The sequence below is a fragment of the Crocodylus siamensis genome, chromosome 7 (genome assembly GCF_052110815.1).
Source record: "Crocodylus siamensis isolate JL-2025a chromosome 7, ASM5211081v1, whole genome shotgun sequence".
Taxonomy (NCBI): domain Eukaryota; kingdom Metazoa; phylum Chordata; order Crocodylia; family Crocodylidae; genus Crocodylus; species Crocodylus siamensis.
Genome location: NC_143401.1, coordinates 82,914,229 through 82,937,542, shown reverse-complemented (window position 1 = coordinate 82,937,542; position 23,314 = coordinate 82,914,229). Strand labels below are relative to the sequence as shown.

At 39.8% G+C, this 23,314-nt stretch overlaps 1 protein-coding gene across 12 annotated transcripts in view; it reads right to left on the bottom strand.

Moving 5' to 3' along the window:
• The window catches only part of FGFR2 (fibroblast growth factor receptor 2), a 135,053-nt gene that overhangs the window by 58,498 nt on the left and 53,241 nt on the right, over window positions 1-23,314 (bottom strand). For all 12 annotated transcript variants that reach the window (XM_090057917.1, XM_090057923.1, XM_090057916.1 and 9 more), the window contains 2 exons: window positions 18,029-18,198; window positions 5,757-5,880 (listed from right to left, as the gene is read on the bottom strand). In XM_090057917.1, the coding sequence (XP_089914043.1) occupies window positions 5,757-5,880; window positions 18,029-18,198 (294 nt within the window). The remainder of the gene's footprint in view (window positions 1-5,756; window positions 5,881-18,028; window positions 18,199-23,314) is intronic.

Sequence of the window (23,314 nt, the reverse complement as noted above, 5' to 3'; positions counted from 1 at the left end):
GTGATGCTGCATGAACTAAAAGCCACAATTAAAAATTATAACAATAATCCACCCAGAAGCTGACACAACATCCTGTTCATCATTCATCAAAGAAAAAGAAATACCTGCCTTGGGGCTGTAAGACAAAGTGGGACAGGGAAGCCAGTCCTCCCCACAAAAGATTCAGTGGGAAGCATTCCAAACATGACAAACCCAGCAATCACCCAAAAGATGAAGTAATGACACTAGTATTTGTCCATAAAATATAATTTAGGCAGGCAACTCCAATGAAATCAGAAGCTTCCATGCTATAAAACTTGGGGTTTGGAATATTTTGACTTTATTGACAGAAGGGGAGGGTGGAGGGGGAGAGGGGGTGCTGCAGCCAGCCTTCGTTTTCCCTTTACTGAACCATCACGCTGCCGTCTTTGTTTTCAACAGTGAAGCGCAAAGCCCCAAGCAAGCACTAGCCAATTTGTGTAATTTCACCTCCGAGTTGTATACATGGTGCCAAAAGCCCAATGCCAGGTATAAAGTCCGCTGTCAGGCTTATCAGTGCTTTGAATAAAAGCCTCTTCCTTCTCCATCTAACCAATACCTGAGGGCAAGCATCATATGGATTCTTTTGTGTTTTCAGTCCCTGTCCCATCACATCCCAGGCTAAGCACTCAGTAAATATGTCAAGCTAAAGCATGTTCTTGTAAAGACCTAGTCAACAACTACAGACACATCTGCCAGAAATACAGGTTTGGGCTTGGTTGCAATACCTACACGCAACTCCTGCCAGACATGAGATGCACAGCATGAGGTATATGGATTTAGATATCAGTCACTTCTTAAAATGTGAACTGAATACATTAAATTAAAGAAACACAGGTCAGACTTAGCCTAAAATTCATATTTTCGGGGATTAGCTTATTTGCTTGTACGGGACCTGAGACCAAAGCCTATTGTCCACAAATTTAGGAGGGAAAAAAATTAAAACAAGAACAGAAAAAAACAAAACCAAAAAAACTTCTACTTTATTTGAAAGCCAAACACCGTGACACTGACAGCACACAAATACCTCCCAATTAAACCATCTAGAAACAAAAGTGATAGTCTCATTCCCAAACTGAAAGAGATAAAGAGAGAACAAAATCACAAACTGTGAAAAGTTGATAACACTTCAGAAAAAATCTTTCCTTGTGTTATAATGGGTTATTATGAAAATAGATAGGGAAAAAAAAAAAAACTGCTTAAAAATGGGTCAAATCCTGCAAGGATCAGTACGTGATTATTTCTGTGAAAATACTTTTATGAAAGCACTTTATGAAATAAAATGATTTCTATTATTAATGTTATGTATTTTATTAAATAAAACGATTTGCCTCCATGCATTTTTGGAGCATTGTGTTTTAAAAATGGAGAATGTGTCCTTAAACAATTCCCGGTTTGAAATTCATTTCTCATACGGTTTTCATAATAAAATAATAATTATTTAGGTACTTGGATACTTCTGTACTTATTAAATACAATCTAGAGAATGAGTGAGCTGTACAATTTAGAAACTGATTAAAATGTAGATAAAAAGGCAAGAATGAGTATTTTTAAAAAAAGTCTCAAATTATACTCGTTTTTATTATAAACATCAGGGTCCTTTTCTACATTTTTGGAGGATGTGTTGTGTTCTAACAGCTGCTAATAAAACCTAGTAAATGTGGCAATACGAAGAATTTCATCTAAAACCAAACCAATCTTCTGTTTCTCTAGATGATGACGATTAATAGAACAGAAACTGCTACCTACAAGCCTCAATGTTCAGTGACTAATATTTTTGCTATTAAAACATAAATTCAATCATTTCCTTCGATGCTTAAACAGAGCAACTGCTACCGACGTTGTTTTCTGGTGATAATTGCAATCCAGAGATGATCTAGTTACAGACAAGGCTCAGCAGCTACATTCACACAGTGCTAAGGTCCCAGGTTCACTATAGGGAACCCGCAGGTCCAAACTGTAGTTTCTAATCACTCAGGAGTCAATGACTTCTATATATTTGATCAGTACCAAGTGTCTCTATTAGGGAGATTTGTATAAATACAAGTTTCTACCTGCAATTAAATGCAGCAGAATATAAAGGTATTTCAGTAACTGCTGCTAGGCTAACACTTAGAGGGGAAGAATATTCTTGTAATTAAGGCCCTGAACTGAGACTTGAGAATGAACATCAATTCTACAGTCTGCTACAGGCTTTCTGTGGACCCAGGGCGAGTTATTTAGTGTCTCTGTACAACAGGCATAGTAATATTCCTTTTCCCCCCCATCTTATATTGTAAACTCTGACTATGTGATATGCACAGTGCGCTGCACAATGAATCAGTCCTTAATCTTGGCTGGAGTCTCCAGTACTACTATAATAAATAATAATAAATTCTTTCCCCTGCACAAGGCCTGAACCGAAAGATTTATATGGAGAATTCTGCATCATCATCATCTCCTGCTATTGCAGTCTAATTCCTTCTGGGTGAAAGCTGTCCCTGGGCAATGGACCAGAACAAAACCTAATACTTTGAAAGCTTGTGGCCGCCTAGTCATTGTACTGGTCCCTCTACATGATATGAACTTCACCCTCAGTGTACCATCATTTTGTTAGAGCTAGATCAGAAGTTTGCGGTACAGGAGAAAATATCACAAGAATAACACCTTCCATCAAAGCTTCCAGACAGGCTGTATTGCACAGCTACAAGTTACCATTGTACAACCTTCAGCCTTTTCTATTCCCATTGCAAGAAACTCAGTATATTTATTCTGCTAGTTTTGTAAATTTGAGAGAGAGCACAACTGAGCTGACCAAATCCTTGCTTTAATAAGGTCCTTCTGAGTAATTACAACATAAAAACAAGAATACTTCACACAAACATTTGCACTGAAAATCTCAGGCTTTGCTGGCTGTCGGCTTCTAATTGCCAGAAGAGTTCAAGGTTTGGAAAGTTATTGGTGTCGAGTAATAATGGATATTCCCAACAAGCATTGTGTCATTACTTGGCACAGATTTTGCTGGGATACCTCCAAAATCTGTGACATAATCAGAGGTTATTACACCATGTAGTCAGATGCTCATGTTCATATAATGCATTACCACGTTTAATACCGTTTGCTAGTCCTTACACTTAATCAACTCTAGAACTAGTTAAATCATAAAGGAAAAGCAAATTTCAAAGGTTTTCTGTTGACAGTTTTCAAATGTTTTAAGTATGCAACTCAAGTAAAAATTATGGGCTGAAGCTTGAGAGAGGCGATATGCAAGTATAATTGACTCGAAACACCCCTCCACGACCCTCCATCACGCTATGGAAGCTGAAAAGAAATGTAAACGAAGGGGATGTCTGTAGAAACTGAACTTCTGTAGAAGTATCTTGGCTAGAAAAGGGCTGCCAGAGCCTCCCTCACTGCCTGTATTAAACTCACTCTCCCATTCTATTCCATACCCAACCACGGCCCTCAGCTGTACGTGTCAGTAGTCCAGAAGCAGCACTACTCCTTTGCACCAATTTCCCATCCAAGCTAGAGACATAATTCAATGTCCATTTAAAAACAAATTAATGAAAACTCCTGGAGACTTCAGCAGTGCTGTTAGAGTGCATAGACTTGTATATACTAGCCTCACCATCAGACCAGAAATGCGGCATTGGAAGATATGCATTGCCGAAAGCCAGTGTAAAATGGGTAATTTAGGACATGTCACATGCACTTTACTTGTAGCACTATAAAAGCACGAGAGAAACAAACAGAGGTTCAGTGGGGGGGAGGTTCAAATCCTGCCTGCACTAGCCACTGCGGTGCTCTCACATGCCCCCCAGGAGCCTGCCAGAGTGGCTCCTCTCCCCAGCCCTGCCCCACCGTCCCCCTGCAACACCTGGCGGCAGTCAGCAGCAGCTGGGGGGGTGGGGGGCAGCTGGGGAGCCAGGCAGAAGTGGGCTGTGGCCCAAGGAAGGGTTTGCAGGGGAAAGAGGAGAGGGCTGTGTCCCCGCACCCCCCCTGGATGGGCTGCAGCACACTGCAGGGCTGGGGCAGCTGTGGGGACAGATACCCCCCCACCCTCCTGCGGCTTCCGGGTGGAGGAAGAAGATGAATTGGGATCAGAAGCAGTCATGGCCTCAGGTCAGTGACAGCCAAGGAGGCAAACAAGCTCTGCCCAGCCCTCTGCAACACCAGCACCACCTAGGAACGTGGCAATTGTGCTCTCAGTTAACCCTCAATGGGATCTGGAACAGAAATTCGATCAAGAGCTCTAACAAAACATTTTCCATGCAGGGTTAACTTGGAGCACAACCCGTCATTTTTAAAGCACTCTCAGAGCCACCAATGTCAGTTCAGTTACAGCTTTAGAGCCCTTTCTGTGTACCAAAAAAGCAATACATGTAACAACTGCACCAACAAACACAACCAAGATTTTTGGATGTAACTGGCAATTTTGGGTGCCCAATTTACAAGAGCCTGATCTTCAGAAAGGACTGAATGGTCCCCTTCCAAATCTCAGACCCCATTTAGAGATCTCCAGTCAGTCAGGCAATGAGAAACCCAAAAATCACTAATTACTTTTGAAAATCTTGAGTTCATTATTTACTTTCCTGCTTCTCCAAAGGAAAGGAGTAGATATTTAAAGAGATGACATAATCCTTATTACCATTCCATTCATTCAAACAGGTCACTGTAATTTACTGCCAGGAAAAATAAACTTCTGCATAATATTCTTGAATGCATGACATTCAAAAGGCTTAAAAGAGGGAAGAGGGGCAGGGGGTTCCTAGCAAATATTTGCTCAAGTGACAGCATCATCCATGGTGAACACTTTAGCTATAAGAACTGGGTGAAAGTGCTAGTCAAACACAAAGTTGACTAGTTCGGAGATTTATTAACCCATTTTACTTTATCAAAGAACATACCTGGCACTTCTAAAATGGGAAAATCCCCTTTTAAACCTCCTTGTGATCACTAGCAGAGTTAAACCAAAGAAAAAGAAAAATCTCCAAGGAGCACTGCACCCTTTTGGTTCTTCCTTTGATACATTCGGTAAAACAAATCTATTCCTGAGCTAGTGAACATGGCTTGAGACTGTACCCTCCCACCAGCTGGGCAGTGCAAAAGGGATTTGTGTGTAATACAATTTACTATAATTCCTGGCAGTCATTGGTGCTGCACCCTCAATAAACTTTGTTTAAACAAGTGTTCAAACAAAAATGGCTTTGTCTATAGGTCAGTGCACCTCAACTGTAAGTATATTTTTACTCAGACAACAAAGTGCTGCCACTGCTCTAAAAATCTCTCTATTTGTTTGGGCTTTAGGTAGCCGAGGAAGAGAACCTCTCCCAGTGAACCAACGCTACAGATGAAGTGAGCAGTGCAGCTCAGGTTAACCAATTTCTGAGATTTTCATGTCTGTACATGGATGGGGTTTGACAGCATCACAGTCATCTCTTCAGCTGGCCTTCAGGACACAGCAGGTAAACTCACACCATTAATGAATCAATGACACCTTTCACACTTCACTACTACAAGTGTGCTGAGTTTGAGTAGGTGTAAGCGAGCAGGAGAGGGAGAAACAGGAGGAGCATTATTCAATGAGGTTCTGCCGCGACTGAAGGGTGAAGCAGTCTGACAGAATTGAAGATATCCTTACATTTAATCTAATACCACTCTTAACAAAAAGTCGTTGTGGCTTAGTCCTCAAAAACCAAAGAAAATGCAACCAGCAATTTAAAAACGTGTCTTGTAGCCAATAGAGCTTTACTCACCAACAACATCAAGGTGGTATGTGTGATTGATGGACCCATATTCATTTTCCACTATACAAGTGTAATTTCCTTTGTCAGATGGAACTACGCTCTCCATAATGAGACTCCAGTGCTGGTTTCGTACCTGATAGGATTGCAATGAGAGAGTTTTAAAAACTTAATAGCACAATTTTGTTCTCCTTTCACCCACACAAAGAAAGTTAATTTTTTTTCATTACATAATTTTTTAAAAGCAACTGCAGTGCTAGATTGACAGTTCTGGAGTCTGAAATATTTTATTTATGCATGCAGCAAGAATAGAAAAGAAGTCTCAGTGAAAGCTTCATTTATAAATGTACTTTACCATCAGCTTTAATGCTCAATGCACATTCAGTCTTTGACTGACATCAACAGTGCCAATTAATGCCAGTTGCATTGACGGGTTTATGACATGGACACCAGTCCACCCTAAACACAACTCAGACCACCAACGCTCCAGATCTGTCTCCAAACAATTATTGGACAGGACTGACTATTGCTCACAAGCCAGGCAGCATAGACCTCTATAATGTTAAAAGCTCTAATTTAATAATTGAATCATATACTGAGATTTTCTGTGAAATAAAACAAAACATTTTTTAAAAGTGCAACATTCACAGTCCCACAAGTTTGGGTAGCAGGCACGTGTCTTGTCATTCTGGAAGAATACAATTCATAGAAATGGTGAAGCTTTTTCCAGAAAGCAAATTAAAAAAAAAATCCTAACTGGTACAAAATACAAGGACGTGAGGAACTACAATGACAGATTTTGGAAAATGAGTAAGACAATCACGCTGAGCAGGGCTGATAATTCTTTCATGCAAAAACATTTTATTCAGAGAAAGTGGATTGCGTGAAAGAGTAACTACTGGGCTGATCTGCTTCCCCAAAATGCAGGGGGAATTTGGCTACTGATTTTGCTAGAAGAAGGATCAGGGCCATATACCATCATGAAAATAGTTAATTACATACAGATATGTATTCTCTGATGAATCGACTCCCAAAGTGACATTGGCTCTTTGTTCCCCTTGAACTTCCATCAAACTATTGTTTCAACTGGCAATTTATGAGACAGACATCTTATTACGCTACAGTTGCACTACATACCAGCTATAATGTACAAGTTTTAGAAAATGGAACACTGCAGTCAGATACAGTCATTTTAATCCTGCAAAATGGAAAGTAGTAAATTACCTCTCCCTCAACATTACATTCTGAGATAAATTTTAGAAGATATAGTGATACTGGCAGTAATTACACATCTAAAAAAAAACCTAAACCAGGATTAAAGCTTTTAGGTACATAATTCTACTTCTCCAGTTACTATATTGGTACTTATCCGACAGACAGGACAACTAATGTTTTATATTAATATTGATTTCCATGCAGGTTTCCATTCACACTTGTGAGAATAATAAAATGCCTAGGCCTGGCATTTTCCATAATGTAACAGTTAGCAAAGCCAAGAGTCCTTGACAGAGCACTGTGCTTTCACCTAGTTATTAGCTACCAGAAAATAGTCAGTTTGGTTATTAGTGCTTAAAAAAAGATCAAATCCTGGAAAAGACTCCAAATCTATGTAAACTCCTGAATGGTAACCAAGCCTCTCAGAAAGATCACAGAATTATGGGGACAAAAAACCTTCAACTCTAGTTTACAACAGTCATCATCTAATTGAGCTGCTCAACAACTGGTGAGCTTTTGGACCTGTGGATTCATAGAATCATAGAAAATCAGGGCTGGGAGGGACCTCTGGAGGTCATCTAGTCCAACCCCCTACTCACAGCAGCACCATACCCAACTAGATCATCCCACCCAAAGCTCTGTCTAGCCGGGGCTTAAAAACCTCCAGGGAGGAGATTCCACCACCTCTCTGGGTAACCTGTTCAGGTGTTTTACTACCCTCCTAGTGAGAAAATGCATCCTAATATCTAACCTAAACTCCCCTTGCTGCAACTTGAAACCATTGCTCTTTGTTCTGTCATCTGCCACCACTGAGAACAGTCTAGCTCCAACCTCTTTTGAACCCCCCTTCTGGTAGCTGAAGAATCCCCCCATAGTCTTCTCTTCTCCAAACTAAATAAGCCCAGCTCCCTCAGCCTCTTCTCATAAGTCAGGTCCCTCAGCCTCCTCACCACTTCTGTTGCCCTTTGCTGGACTCTCACCAATCTGTCCACATCCTTTCTGTAGTGGAGGGCCCAAAACTGGACACAATACTCCACATGTGGCCTCACCAGCTGCAGAGAAGGGAATGATCACTTGCCTTGATCTGCTGGCAACACACCTACCAACACAGCCCAGTATACTGTTAGCCTTCTTGGCAACAAGGACACGCTGGTGGCTCATATTTAGCTTATTGTCCACTGTAACCCCCAGGTCCTTTATTGCAGATCTGCTGCCCAGCCAGTCAGCCCCCAGTCTGTACCAGTGCATGGGATTGCTCCATCTTAGAGGTGCAGGACTTTGCACTTGCCCTTGTTGAACCTCATGAGATTTCTTTTGGCCCAATCATCCAATTTGTCTAGATGACTCTGAATCTTAGCCCTACCCTCCAGCATATCTATCACTTCCCCCAGCTTCGTGTCATCTGCAAACTTGTTGAGGGTACACTCTATGCCATCTTCCAGGTCATTGATGAAAATATTGAACAAAACTAGCTCCAGGACCGACCCTAGGGGCACTCCACTTGATACCGGCTGCCAAGTAGAGATCGAGCCATTGATTACTACCTACTGAGCCAGATGCTCCAGCCAGTTTTATATCCACCCTACAGTCCATTCATCCAGCCCGTACTTCCTGAGCTTGTCTACAAGAATGTTGTGGGTGACCTTATCTTGGGAGAGTCTTGTTAAAAAAATCAAGGTATGTCACATCCACTCGTCTCCCTGCATCCACAAAACCAGTCATTTCATCATTGAAGGCAATCAGGTTGGTCAAGCATGACTTGCTGACTGTTCCTAATCACCTTCTTTTCCTCCAGGTGCTTCAAAATGGGTTCCTTGAGGATCTGCTTCATGATTTTTCCAGGGACTGAGGTGAGACCAACCAGTCTGTAGTTCCCTAGATCCTCCTTTTTCCCTTTCTTAAATTTGGGCACTATGTTTGTCCTTCTCCAATCATCCAGGACCTCTCCTGATAGCCATAAGTTTTCAAAAATTATGGCCAGTGGCTCTGCAATCTCATCAGCCAACTCCCTCAACACCCTCAGGTGCATCCCATGTGGTCCCATGGATTTGTATATGTCCAGCTTTTCTATATAGTCCCTAACTGTTCTTTCACCACTGTTGGCTGCTCACCTCCTCCCCAAACTGTGCTGCCATGTGCAGTAGTCTGGGAGCTGACCTTGCCTGTGAAGACTGAGGTGAAAAAGGCATCGAGTACTTCAGCCTTTTCTGCATCCTGTCACTGGGTTGCCTCCCCTATTCAGTAAGGGACCCACACTTTCCCTGATCCTCCTCTTGCTACCACCATACTTGTAGAAACCCTTCTTGTTAACCTTCACATCCTTTGCTAGCTGCAACTCCAATTGTGCTTTGGCCTTCCTGACTTCATCCCTGCATGCCCAAGCAATGCTCTTATACTCCTCCCTAGATATCTGTCCAAGTTTCCACTTCTTATAAGCTTCCTATAAGATTCATGATGAACATAAACCCACTGACTACCAACCTCTGTTAATACCATCCACAGAACTACTATGAAATTCTGTTGAATCCTGCATGGGGTATAGAGTGCTGATATGTGCTCTCTTGGCTTAACATATCAAAGCAGTGGAAAAGTACTTGGAACCTATCATGGCAATGAAACCAGCTCAGCATTTGCCCCCAAGAAAGGAATTTAACTGTTGCAGAAAGCCTGCACAAGGCCTATGCACCTTTTAATGGACTACGAGACAGATTCAGACAATTTACAGGACTTGTACTGGCTCTATACAAAGTGTTTAATTTCTTCTACATGAATAAAAATGTTATGCAGCAACATTACATATTTACAATTATTCCATGGCATAAGGAATGTATAGCAATAAATATTATGCTCCATTTTTACAGTGCAAAAGCAACTTTCACATTACGTGTTTGCGGAGGGGTGGATATTGCTGTAATACTGCCAGAGAATGATGGCAGCAATAGCCATGCATTTTGGATGCTTTACAGCTTTATGACTTATATCAGGAAGAAGGTTCATTGAAAGTTATTTCAGCTTTTTGTTTTTCCAAGTTTATTTTTTTGGACTGTTTCTTACAATATAGTGTTTTCAGCCTGTCTGAGAGCAAAACAGGAGGGATATACCATAAGCATGTGGGGGAAAGCCCCTCATCTCTTATTTACACACAAGGAAACCTCCTTAAATATACTGTCTATTATTAAACTGCTTCCAAAAGCAACATATGCTCAATAATGGAAACCAACTATGAAGTGGATTGAATGCAGCCAACACTGAGTACGATTATAAAACACTTGACCTATTCTCTATGATTCCCATGTCTTCACTGGCTCTAAATGTCTAGCAAACATCATCAAACAGGGCCCCAAACAGTTCACCCAGAATCCCTCTGTCACCCACTCTCTCAGACTGTTGCATATGATTAGTGCGGTCCCACCTTTCATGAGATTGAAACTAAACCAGGTTGCCCTGCACCTCATCTGCATATACATTTTGGAGGATCCCAGGACTCATAACAAGAACACCTGGTTCCAGTATCTGGAGTACACACACAGCCCAGCACTTTTCAGTATGTGTATGGGGTCACCCTGGCTTGAAATGCTATTGACTCTGATGGCATCCAGTACAATGAACTGTTTGGTAAATTATGAGCCTCAGTTGTGAACTAATATCATGCCGTTTGTACTAACTGTTACTTCTCGGCCTCTTGAAGGCTCAGATCAAGTGTAGCCTGTGTTCACCTGGCAAGGGAAACACTGTGACAACAGAAACAGTCTTCCTAGCCACACCAGGCAAGACCACTATCCTATCATGGGGATAGTACCTGCCAAGGTAATGTACAGTAAGCCTCCCACTTAGCTGTTGGAGTGGAAAGGTCTTGGCTTTAAGCCCACTTTATAGAAATGGGAAACTCCTCCCTGGCTTGCCCTTGGGGCCTTACGGTTGAAGGAAGCAAAACTCAGGGGCATCCAAACCACAAGCCTCCAGGCTTGGGCCTGCAAGTAGGATGCCCGCCAAAGGTTTTGGAACCATCTGAAGCCCCGGATGGGGGTGGAGGATGTTTGCCAGTAATAGGGCCAATTATGGTTCTGGGCTGACTCTTGGATTTGGAATTTGTTTTGGCTAATTTGGCTTTGAATACGGAAAATTTAATAATAAAAACCCCACTCCTATCACTTCTCAGCCTCTTGTGGGCTAAGATCAAGTTTAGGGAGTATCTGAAGTCGCAAACTAAAGTGTTCGGGATGGAGAATGCTTGTCTATAGCACCTGAGGGCATCTGAACTCCGAGACCACCAGGGTCTGCACATAGGCAATGGTTTTGGAAGCATCTGAAGTTCCCTGGTAATAGGTCTGGGACAGAGGATGCTCACTGGTTGTAGCATCATACGTGTTTAGAATGATTGAGTTCTGCCTGCTCACTCAGTGGGGTTTGCAACAAATGAGTTCTCATTCAATATGATTTGGAACTGATTTGGCTAATTTCACCTGGAACATGAAATATATTATAAAACTATAAGCAGATACAAATGTGTTCCTTAAAATTGCATTTCCAGAGTACCTTTGCTAAAACTTGCCACGTCAGAAAAGGTAAAAATGTATCAGTTATAGATGAACTAAGTCTATGGGTACTATATGCACGTACACTTATTTCAAGGTCAGTGTTTTCACTTACGTGTTCAGGGAGAGCAGGATCTAACAAGAAGGTGGTGGGGGGAGGAGGGGAAGCTGCAGAGGGAAGAAGTTGGGTGACAGAAGATAAAGGAACTACTTAATACCCCAAATTAATTTTCTTGCTGTAACAGTGGGAGGGGGACAAATTCAAGGCATAACTCCAATGATCAGGGTTTATATCTAGAAAATTGTAATAAATTTATAATTTTTCCCATATATAGAATCTAATTATGGGGGGGGGTCATATTCAGAGTCGTCTCCTATTCAAGTAAATATGGTATTGTAGTTTAGCAAAAATAACAGCTACTGAAGTAATTCATTTGGGAAGAAGGTAATCAAGGAGATAACGTTTGATAAGATAGCTCACTGTGGACATATCCGAAGTTAATATTAAAAAGCAACAGTGGAAATTCCTCTCTCATACCACATATGTCATGGAAATAGTATCTTCTGAGACCCACAACTTAAGTCTCTTGCAATAAAAATAAGTAATTGCTATGGATGCCCGTAGCATTTATTTATTGTTTACTATTTAAATGAGGGGGTGCCAGTGCGCAGGGAGCCTATGCAGGAGCAACGGCAATGATTTTCAAATGTTAGGTACGTTTTCTTCCTTTCCAATTTAATGCTTTCTTGTCCGTTTTTATCCTGCCTGCTATAATCTAGTGATCTGTCCCCAAAGCCCTACTTTATGTCAAATCCCTTAAAGTTATTTTAAAACATGCCAACAGGTGCCAAGACCATAACTGGCTTTTTTGTTCTTTACTATATCCCTTTCAATGTGTCGCTCCCTTATCCCAAGGGCATACAGTATTCCAAATATAAAAGGATTATCCTATCACTGGTATAAAATGTGTTCGACATGTAACTTTACTTCAAGCTGATATTTAATGTGCAATCTACTATTATGCTTATTATGCTATTATGCTTATTAAGCATCATCTTGGTTTTTTGCATTCTTAGTATTAACTGTTTATAGGTCTATGTTTTGCAGTATACGTGTTGAATATAATTATTTTTCTTTCTATGCACTGGAGTTTTTATTAGGTTGCACTTTCCCCTACTTTCTCTGAAACTATCATTAATGTGAAAATAAAATTTAAGAAATCTTTAACGACTACAAAAGATATTCAGCCTAATTAAATGAGGGGCTATTTTGCCTATCCCAACAGCTATTTTTTTCTTGCTATGCTAATATTCCTAGCCAGTAAATTCAGTTTTTTAAACAGAATCCTACCAACTAACCACTATCTACACTACTAGGTTGTCTAAACTGTTTCCAGACTGACAGAACCAAAAAGTAGGGAGAGAGCTGGTCAGAAAAGTGGGATTCTTTCTTCAGCAGAAAGTTTTGACATTTCAGCAGGGGACAGGGGCAAAGAAAAAAAAAAAATCAAATATTTGGCTAAAAGGTGAAAAAGTCTATTAAAAAAATTGCGTCTCCTCATTCAAGTGTTTAATGCCCCACTCTCTTCATGAGCCTGGTTCCCGTTTCTCATACAGCACCAGTCTCTCTTCTTGCTCAGGCAGCCTAGTGCATAGAGTACCCCACCATACACTGTAGGTTATATATTCTAGTTGGTGACCCCAGCTCATAAGGAAGAATGTAAGCAAGTAAAAGCCCAACTACAAAAATCACTCGAGACCCTGTGGGCAGCAATCCCAAATCAGAATCTTTTCTGTTTGTGGATACTTTGTTTCTTGAAAGAAACATCACTTTTTTAAAGAAACCTAATACTTCACAAAAACGTTGTTTGGCCAGTGTTTCAATTTCCCATCTAAAATCAGTTTCCAGAGAAACATTTTGACCAGTCCTATCGTTAAAATGAAGATTACTACCACAAAACCAGGCTACAATGCATTAAAAAGTAAAAAAAAAAATATGCAGGAAGCCCAGGAGCCCTAAAACAATGAAAGTATCATGTAAAATGCTCTCTCTTTCCCTTGACAAAAATCACCCACCAACTGACCAAAATGGAGAAGGGAAGAAAAAGACAACCATAGTGAACAAACACTTAAAATTGTTCACAAAGACAAATTCTATATTCTTTATGAGATTTCTCTTGCCCTGTATGGATAGACTGGGTGGGGGGAGGGGGGAAGACAAATTTTCTATTTAAGAAAAAAAAAAAAATCCAGCCAAAAAAAAAAAAAAAAAAAGCAAAACTTGTTCTCTAAAGAGGTTTTGCCAAATTCTAGTCGCAACCCATTACTGGGCTAGAGCTGCCCCACAGTTGGGGCAACTCTGTTACATAACATTTTTTAGACCCTGCTTGATCATCAGCCAGACTTCTGCAAGATGATGTCATTATCCCCACATACCGGATGTGAATGCAGGCGAGTATCAAGCAGAAATGAGCCTATGACACAAAACTACAGACCCAGATTTCCAAGGGTGTCATTCCACCCATGATAAATTTGCATTGGTAAATAAGGGTTTGGGTTGACATTTATATCCTAGAAACATTTGGGTGGGAGGTTTCAAATATAGAGATTAAAACCAAAATGCAAAGTGAACGGAGGCTGATCCCAAATGAGCACAGTGCTGTATGAGAAATTGAGATGGTATAATGTGGGTCAGGCACGGTAGAAACTAACTGGTTCAGAGGGCTTTCACAGAATCAGACTGACAAACTCATAAACTCTTCGTTTATCCTTTATTTACGGGAAGGGAGAGGAGAGGTGAGGTTGCAGGGATGCAGCTCATCAAAAAAAACTCAGAGGGGTGGAAACAAACACCTGTTAATGCAGTAGCAACTGAAAGATGTAAATTTGTTTTCTGGGTGGTGTACAGACATGTGAAGAGCTTGTGACCTCTTAAAGGGTGTGTAAGGTACACAGTGAAAAATTATAAAATCTTTTCAAGTGACCTTGCAAATATTACAGTCATTTTAGAGGCGACAGAAGAGAACAAAAAGGCTTGGAGAAGTATAAAAGGGTCCATTTTTCTTTGATACGTGAACTCTTGAATATATCCTGAAAACATACAAGTTTCAATTTCCAGGAATTTAAAAAGGCAGAATTAGTCACTGAGGAGGAATTCCTTCTGGAGTCTACCTCTCTTCACAAGCACCCATTCTGCTATCCATCTGAATGAAAATCGACTCTCCCCAGCCCACAATCAAAGGGACAAAGTGCTGTAGGCTGCTATCTGATTGTGATAAGAGAGAGCTAAAAGAAAGCAATAGATTCCTTAGTTCAAGAGAGAAAGAGAGATACAGAGGTGGCTGAAGGATTAGTGAACAATGTTGTGTTTTCCTTCCTCTGGTTTGCTCTTTATAGCTGTGTAACTGGCTCTTCCAAGAGCATTAGGCACTGAATGCAATTTCAACTGGCAACAATGAACCTGTGAAAGTCCTGTCCTGACCATTGAGTCCTTGAATACTGGGCACCCTTAATATTAAATTCCAAAGTAGAAACATGTAACATATATTTTTCATCCTGGCATTCAATACAATTTACAAAACTCAATACAAGGTGCTGCTAAATCTAGCCGGAAATTAACCCATCTAAAAAGATCCACAACTTTCAAAAAGATATCAGATTCACCCAAAGAACCTTGTCTGCCTATGTCCTTAGATGGACATGGCTACAACCTACACAGCTTTCAAAATGTTTTCTTTCCCTTTTGAACTGCTTAGAAACAAAACCCGCCAGAGTTTTGAGGACTTCATATTGTAACATTTATTCTTACTCAGTGACACTTAAGCAAGAGGTAGTCCATGTATTTACTCAGAAAACCAAGAGAAGCTGAGATAAAAGTAGTTATCAAAAGTAAAAATTGCATTTATTGAAGGATGGGAATGGTAAATCAGTGCCTCCAAATGATTTCAAAATACATTTGCAATGAGAAACACACACAAAAAACCCTGTTTTCCTATCTTAAGATAGGATATCATGATTTAATATATATTGCACCTTATCTTCCTAGCTTTAGAAAGTATATTTGCAATTTCCTTCATTTTCTCCTGAGCTCTGTACGTGCAACTTACATACAAATTTACCCAATGTAAGGGTATGCTTAGTACAGCATAAAAATACCAGAGCTGGTTCTGAATGAGCTAACTTGGATATCAGACACAGCAAAGAGCTTCAGGCTCATTTACCCTGCTAGCAAAAGTAATTCATATATAGCCAGCTCCACTATCTTCACTCTGCACCACAGAATGATTTCAGGATCTGTGTGTCCCTGACATGAGCTGTAAAGTGTTTAAACAATGGCCCCATTAGTACTGAAAACAGCTACTACTGTATTCCAGGACAGGATTAGTTGTTTTTTAATTGGCTTCATTTTTTCCTAACAACTCTAGCAAGGTGTAAACCACTGAATTGTAGCCATTTCATTAACACTCTTGTGTTATGAAAGGCAGAGGATGTTGCCAGGTGTACATAAGCAACAACAATTTATGGAGTAAGCAAAGACATGGAAAAGTCTACTTAGATAATTAATGTCTGTTTGGGAAAAATTTCTGGGCTTTACTCTGTCCAAACACAAATGTCGGAAAAATTGACACTTTCTACAGTAAATCTGGTTAGAAAAGGAAAAGGAGAGCCTGAAGCTTGCCCTCCTTAGCCCTGGAAAACACATTTTAATAGGGAGGATTTGAGTCAACAGCATGAGAGCCAAAGAGAGTGCTTGCTTTGGTGAGGCCCTTAAAACACTACATCTTAATAACTGAGGCAGGTAAAGCAAAAGGAATAGAAGGAGGTAACTATCAAAAGTGAGTAGGGGAGCACTTAAGTAGCATCATTAGAACAGGGAAGAGGCCATCCCTGCTCTTGCGTTTCAGCTTTGGCTCCTAAGCGAACTCGCCCAGTCAGCTCAGACAAGTCACTTCATTCTCTCTTGCATACGTGCAATGTGATTAGGGTTCCTCAAATTAAAATTCAACAGTGTAAGGTACAGATTAAGGATGGTCAAAACCAACACAATCCCTTTTACTTTACTGTAAAATATGAAGCAATGTAACTGCATGCTAAAGCAAAGCTTTGAAACCATAGTAATATTTTCTAATCAAAGCAATCCTCTGATGCTTTTCCAGAGATACTGACATGAATTAGATGCAGATTGTGTTAAAGAGAAGCAAACTCCTTGACATCCACCATGTATATGCCCATAATGACTCCTCCTGTGTTCCCATCTACTTTTGTGTGCAGATCACAACTTTGCAAGGGGTTGTGGCTTCTAATATTGGTAAAAGATTATTGAGAAATACAACTTCCATCTGCACTCCCTCCACTCCTTCAGGAGCTCAAGTGGTCCCAGTGTTGTAGATTTAGTCCGAAGTCTGAAATAACTTATTAGTAGGATGTTGCCCCTGTACAGTCGAGAGAACTCTTTCCCCCTTATAGGAAGTTCCAGTCAAGGAAGCCAGAGTACATCGCTCCTGTAGAGGCCAAGCTGGCTTAGAGCTAGCATAGAGCCCTTGGGCAATATGGGAATGACAACACTTAAGTAGTTGTTTGCTCTCAACCTTCACTTAGGAACAAATGTATCAACAAATCCATGTCTAACCAGAGCTCGGATAAGATAACTAAATTCTAACTTAGGGCCTGACCTAAGTAGACACCAAGAGGTTAAAGCTTATTGCAGTAACCCAGTGCATCAACTGGCCTCCATAAACCTCCCATTTAATCAGTAACTCCTAGTTTGAGCTGAAACTTTTAATCTGAAGCTATTTAAAATTCAAACAAACCCTGACAAATAATTGCTGCTACTTTCTTCCAAACTCTGCCTCCCATTTCAGTTTCACAGGCCATAAACTCGGTAGAAAATAACAACTTTTGACTTCCGAACCTCCTTTATTAAACTCCTTGTAATAAAGTACACAATTGTTGTATTTAATCAGAGAGGTGAATATCCCAGCTTGTTACAAAAGAAAGCTTTAACTGCTAAAATATCACGTTTAAAAAATAAAAAATAATAAAATCAGAAACCCCATCCCACCACCTTCAGTTTTATAAAGTTAGGCTTCATTCAGCTTTCCAGCTAGGTCTTCATATATATCTTCACCTAATCTATATTCAATGAGTTTGTATTTGGCATGGAATTAGAACACAGTTTGCAAGTCCAATACTAGCCAAAAGAAGAAGAAAATGATTTCATGAAAGAACACAAGGTGAAAGAACCATCTTTAATTACTTTATCTGTTTCTATATCCAATCCGAAGTTCATTAATGCACTTTTGCTAATGTGCATTAAATTTAGTATCTCCACTGTGAGGTACTAAAAAAAAAAAAAGGGTATTTGCCTATTGTAAAGGGTTTTTTGTGATGCTTTAATGCGGATTATAAATAGGCTAATGCACATTAAAGCACATGTGTAGACATGCCTGTTGACAGCCTTTCTATAGCATTCAGTAGACTCAAGATCATGAGATGATGAATGAGAATTAACAATATAACAAAGTGGAATCTGACCTTATATCCGCCAATGCGATGTTCTTGCTTAAATTCTTTTCCGTTTTTCAACCACCGCATGCTTGGTGTTGGGTTTCCCATCGCTGGACAACGAAACTTAACAGTGTTAGCCGCTGGGACTGCATGTAACCTTTTCTCCATTTTGTCAGTATGTGTCCAGTACGGTGCTCCTATTTCCAGAAATAAATACAGAAAAATAAACAAACATATAAAAGCAAGCTCTATAAGTGGTAGTGAGTTTTCTTATCAAGCCCACCCATTGTCCTGAGGCTTTATATGAATTATTGGGTGGCTTAGAGTTAGCACATGATGAGGAGTCACACATTGTAACCTCACCATGGCAAAAGACTCACTGGACTTACACAAGTCACTTAGCACAAAACTGATCAGAGTGACTGAGGAACTGTAGGGCTTGATTTTCACAGGACCCCAACATTCACAGTTGCTTTTGACTTCACATGGAGTTACTGCTCCATACACTTAGAAATCAGATACCGCATTTTAGGTACCCAAAATGAAAAGGCTTTATATGAGAGAGAGAGAGTATTGAGCCTATATAAAACAGTTTCCCTATCTGTTAAAAATGAAGATGAATGTATTTGCTTATTAGACAGCAGAGTCTAAGGAACTGTTAACATAATTCCTGTTATGAAGGCACTGTACAAACAGTAATATTCATCAGTTTATATGAGAACTACTAATAAAGTATTTACAGTGGAAACATGTTTATGAAGTCTTAACCAAAGAGCAGGAAGACAAACTGTAAGGCAGGCATCGAGTTAATTGACTTCTTAAACCCATTTTCTAGTATTCAAGTTTCAAACCTTAAAATATATATTTTTAAGAGGACATGCTACATGCTGTCAACCCAGAAGGCCATTGCATGATGAGACAAAGACAGTAAAGTACAATAAAAACTAATTTAACTGAAATAATTCAATGCTGAGGAACACTAAAACCTAAGGTTTGAGCTGGTTAATTATAAGGAAGGTAGTCATTCGGCAAATATTGAATGGCATCTGGAATTCAGAAATGCCCCCAAATTCCGGGTTTTTCAGGCTGGGATATTTCCTAAAAATATTGCCCAAATTCTGTAGTGTCCATTAGAGAGAGACAAGTCTGCCACACACATGTACAGCAATGGCATTAAGTAGTGACTGTAACTTGAGTGCATACATGCTGTTCTTTTCAAATCCACAGAAAGCCTTCTTCTAAAAGCACTTCAGATGTAAGACCCTGTCTTAAGGTAGAGCACCAACATTTTCCCTGTATATTTTTCCTTTAACTTTTAGTTAAAGCCCATCACTTAGAGGTAGCTGTTTTTACATGTTTTCTTCCAAAATATAATTGGACATATTTACCATTGAAAAAAGTATGTCCATCCGTGCAACACAATTTTATTCCCCATCAATTTGTTATGAAACCATACAAAGGTTAAATTCTAAATTATGAAATACCAAGGTAAAGAGTAAAAATTGTGAGTCCTTTCACAACATACCTCAATGATGCTAGAATAAATAGTATGTACATGATGGTGTAAACCAAACTAGACATACAGACCAGAAGCTTCTGTTGGAGGCATTTTGCTTTGAGAAATATTTATACAGCAGATTATTTAAAAATATTTATACAAATCTGTACAATATCTCCTAGCCTGCATTGAATCATTTTCTTCGTTCTGTCAGGAGACTTTTTTGTCTTTCTACCATCAAAACAACATGGAAGACTAAGAATAATAAATATGATCAAAAAGTATCAAAGTCCAAATTAAAGCTATAAATATTAGTTAAATGCAGGGCCAGAGGAAAACCGTATTTTAATTTACATCACTGAGCCGAAGGCACTGCAAGAGATTAAAAAGGGAAGTAAGTTTAGACCCTGTTCATTTCTGCATTATGACTATGTACACTCTATGAACAGTACCTCTCATAACTGGAATCATCAAAACAGACCTAGGTGCGTGAATGATTCACACAGCCAAATCCAAATATACAGACCCTATCCAACAACATCCTCTCTCATCTTGGTGAAGATAGCTAGCAGAGCGGTAATCTCCAATATTGACTCAGAGAGGAGTTGGACGACATCGAGAAAAAGTATGCATTATTGTGGAAAAATAAAATAAAAATACGGAGCCTGGCTGTTTAGCTGTACGTGGATGGAGCTATTGGCCAATTTAGCACCATACGTATGGAAGGTCACTTAAAAATAACCCTGTAAATTCAACCTCTAGATTTTTTCACTACTGAAGCGCATCAAAACCCCAAATATTCAGTGGACAGGGAAGCCCAACACAGCTGTACAAATTAAACATACATTTGTGAGCCTACATTCACAGCTATAGTTACTGTTGCTGCATGCTCAAACAGATGATTAGATATCATACATCCCTTTTGGACTGCAGTCCAGAGAGATAAATATATGTGTGCATCCGTGTGTGCGTGTACATATAAAAGAACTGCTGTTCTCTTTCTCTTCTCTCTCTAATATGTCACTTCCCAAAATTATAATCATGGTAAAACAGGAACTGGAGTTTTCAGTTGGTTTTTACCCTCTGAATGCCAGGTCTGGAACATATTTAAAGAATACTCTATACCCCTGATCCATGAAGATCTATTAGCATTAACTAGATGAGCCAAGAATACAAATTTCCCCATAGAGCTCTATCAGGGCAGTCCATTTATGAATGACACTAAACATAGTCTAGTATTTTGGCCTGGTCCTTTCCAACAGACAGTGCTACTTGAGCTGAACTGCAGAGTAGTTTCATAACTCAGTTTTAACTGAACCTCCTTACCTGTTTAAAAAAAAGTAGAATCAAGATCTGTTTACCAGTAGGAAACATTAATTTCTTTTACAATGGCTTCTTCCTGAACTAAATCAGATTAGGGTGGAATTTTTAGGACTAGAGGGAATCCAGAAAATAACTTTACTTCTCTCAGCCCTGTTTCATTTCCTTCATTAGCAGCCTAGCACTCCACTATAAATAAACTCTTCCGTTGTTCAAATATTTATAGCAGTTCTTACAATCAGTGTAAACTCAGAAATCCTGAAACCCACCCCCGCTTCATATAAAAAAAAATACAGCTGAACAGAAATACAAGAATAAATCCTTTAACAACCCCCCCCCCAGCTCCCCCTGCAAAAGAAAACATTCCAGCAGGCCATAAAATGATGCTAAAAAACGATAAGTGATTTTTTTGTTTTAGCCCAAAGAAGCAATTAGTGTTAAAATTAATGAACTAGAAAAGCAAAGCAAATGCACACATGTAGCCAAAACATAAAAATCGGGTAACTTATAAATATTTAAAATTAAACTGCAACAAGAAATTGTTAAATGATCCAAAGTAAATAGGGATGCAGTGGAAAGCTTCAATCTTTTCTAAAAATCAGGGTTACGCTAACTGAACAAAGTCTCCTTCAACAAAATGAAATGGGAGGGAAAGGAATTAACTGCATCTAGCAAAAAAAAAAAAAAAAAGGCACTAACAAAATCAAACACAGAGTTACATGAAAGTGGGAATACCTAAAAAGAATATTATACATATTCCATAAGGCAGTGCAACATAACCAAGCAAATATGGTCATTGGGCCTAATCTAGGAGCCCAGCAAACTGAAAATGCACAAGTGATCCAACTGCTCATCCACCTAAGCATATCCCTAAGCAATTAATAGGGATATTCTCCCTATTAATTGCAGAGCACCAACTCAGCAGCAGTAACATAACCAAAGGAGGGAAAGCAGGGCAGCAGCCCCAGGCAACACCTTGGTGAGGAGATGTAAAAGCAGCCATTGCTGTTGATTGCATGATCATGCCCCACAGCTGCCCTGGGCACAGAGCTCCATCTCTGTACCCTTGCCATCAGCTTCGCAGCTCACGCGTGCAATGGTCATGTCCATGGCATGCACTGACTCAGGCATACAATGCGAGCATAGGACCAACTGGCTGGTGATGGCCACAGGACCCCCATATCTGTATTCCTCATGATCCCCTCCAGATTGCCATGAAGGAAGTTTCAAAGCTTTTCCTCGTATAGGACCAAAACCATCTGCAGAACACTTCCCCCAGGGACTTCGGAACCACTACTGACAGGATCCAAACTTCAGTTGGGAAAACAAAGTCCCTAAAACAAAGCCTGATTGTCAATATTTTTTAAGAGAGTAGTAGGTGAAGCATCTCATATTAAAATGATGAGCCTTGATTTTTCACCGGGCTGGGGGAGGCAGCAATATTTCCAGACTTGTGGCATCCATCTTCATTTTGTGATTTCTTGAAATCAAAGAAAAAACATGGTGGTTTGTCTGTTTTAACTCCTCAAGCTGTAAAAGCATCATGAGTGGGTTTTTTGGCTTAGGGTTGGTTTGCTTGTTTGTTTTTAACCAGCTCTGCTGAACCAAAGAATCCATGGGCTCCTCTTCCAAGTTATACCAATCGCATACCATCTCTACTAACAAGACATTTGAAAATGCATAGCCCTATGGTTCATCTATTTAAAGCTCAGAGTACTATCACAGCATAAGCACTGGGTGCCCTAGTGAAAATTACTGATTGCTTTTAAAACTCTCATTAGTGAAAAAAAAATCCCACTGACCTTTCTGCATTTGACTGCCAACACATTACACTTAATCAGGCAAATCCTATACACGCAAAATGGAAATAAATAAAACAACAAGCCAAAGGACCATTTTGCTAGAGCATTTTCACATTCCAGCTTTAAAGAAAAAAGGACCCAACAAATAGGAGTACAAGAGACATGCTACAGTGAAGTTTGGCTGCAGACCACCTCTAGCTGGTGACACTCAGCGTCTTCAGTGATCACATCAAAATAGCCCAAGTTCTCTAGTACAATTGCATCTGAGATTTAAATGAAGACCACGTCTACAAGACATCCAATTTTTGATGCTCCCTCATGCAGGTTTCCACTCCATAATCTTTGATTAGTTTGAACCTTTTTATGACTGTTATTGCTCCATAGACAGACAGAGCTTTTCCTTCTGGATATCCTCTGGTGTTTAATAAGGACACCGAAAGGTTTAAATATAGTCCGCTTTAAAGCAAAGGTTTATATGGCCAATATAAAACAACTTAGCTGGACTGAAATGGTTTAAAAGGAGGAGAGGGAGGAAGCAGATGCTCATGGCACTGGTCTTAGATTCGGTTCCTCTCATTGATTTACAATTCAGTCCAATTTAGTAACAGCCTAATAACCCAGCAGCCAATGGCAATTAGTGACCCCAGTCCAGGTCTAAACAGACAGGTGTACATGTCATATGGATGATTATCC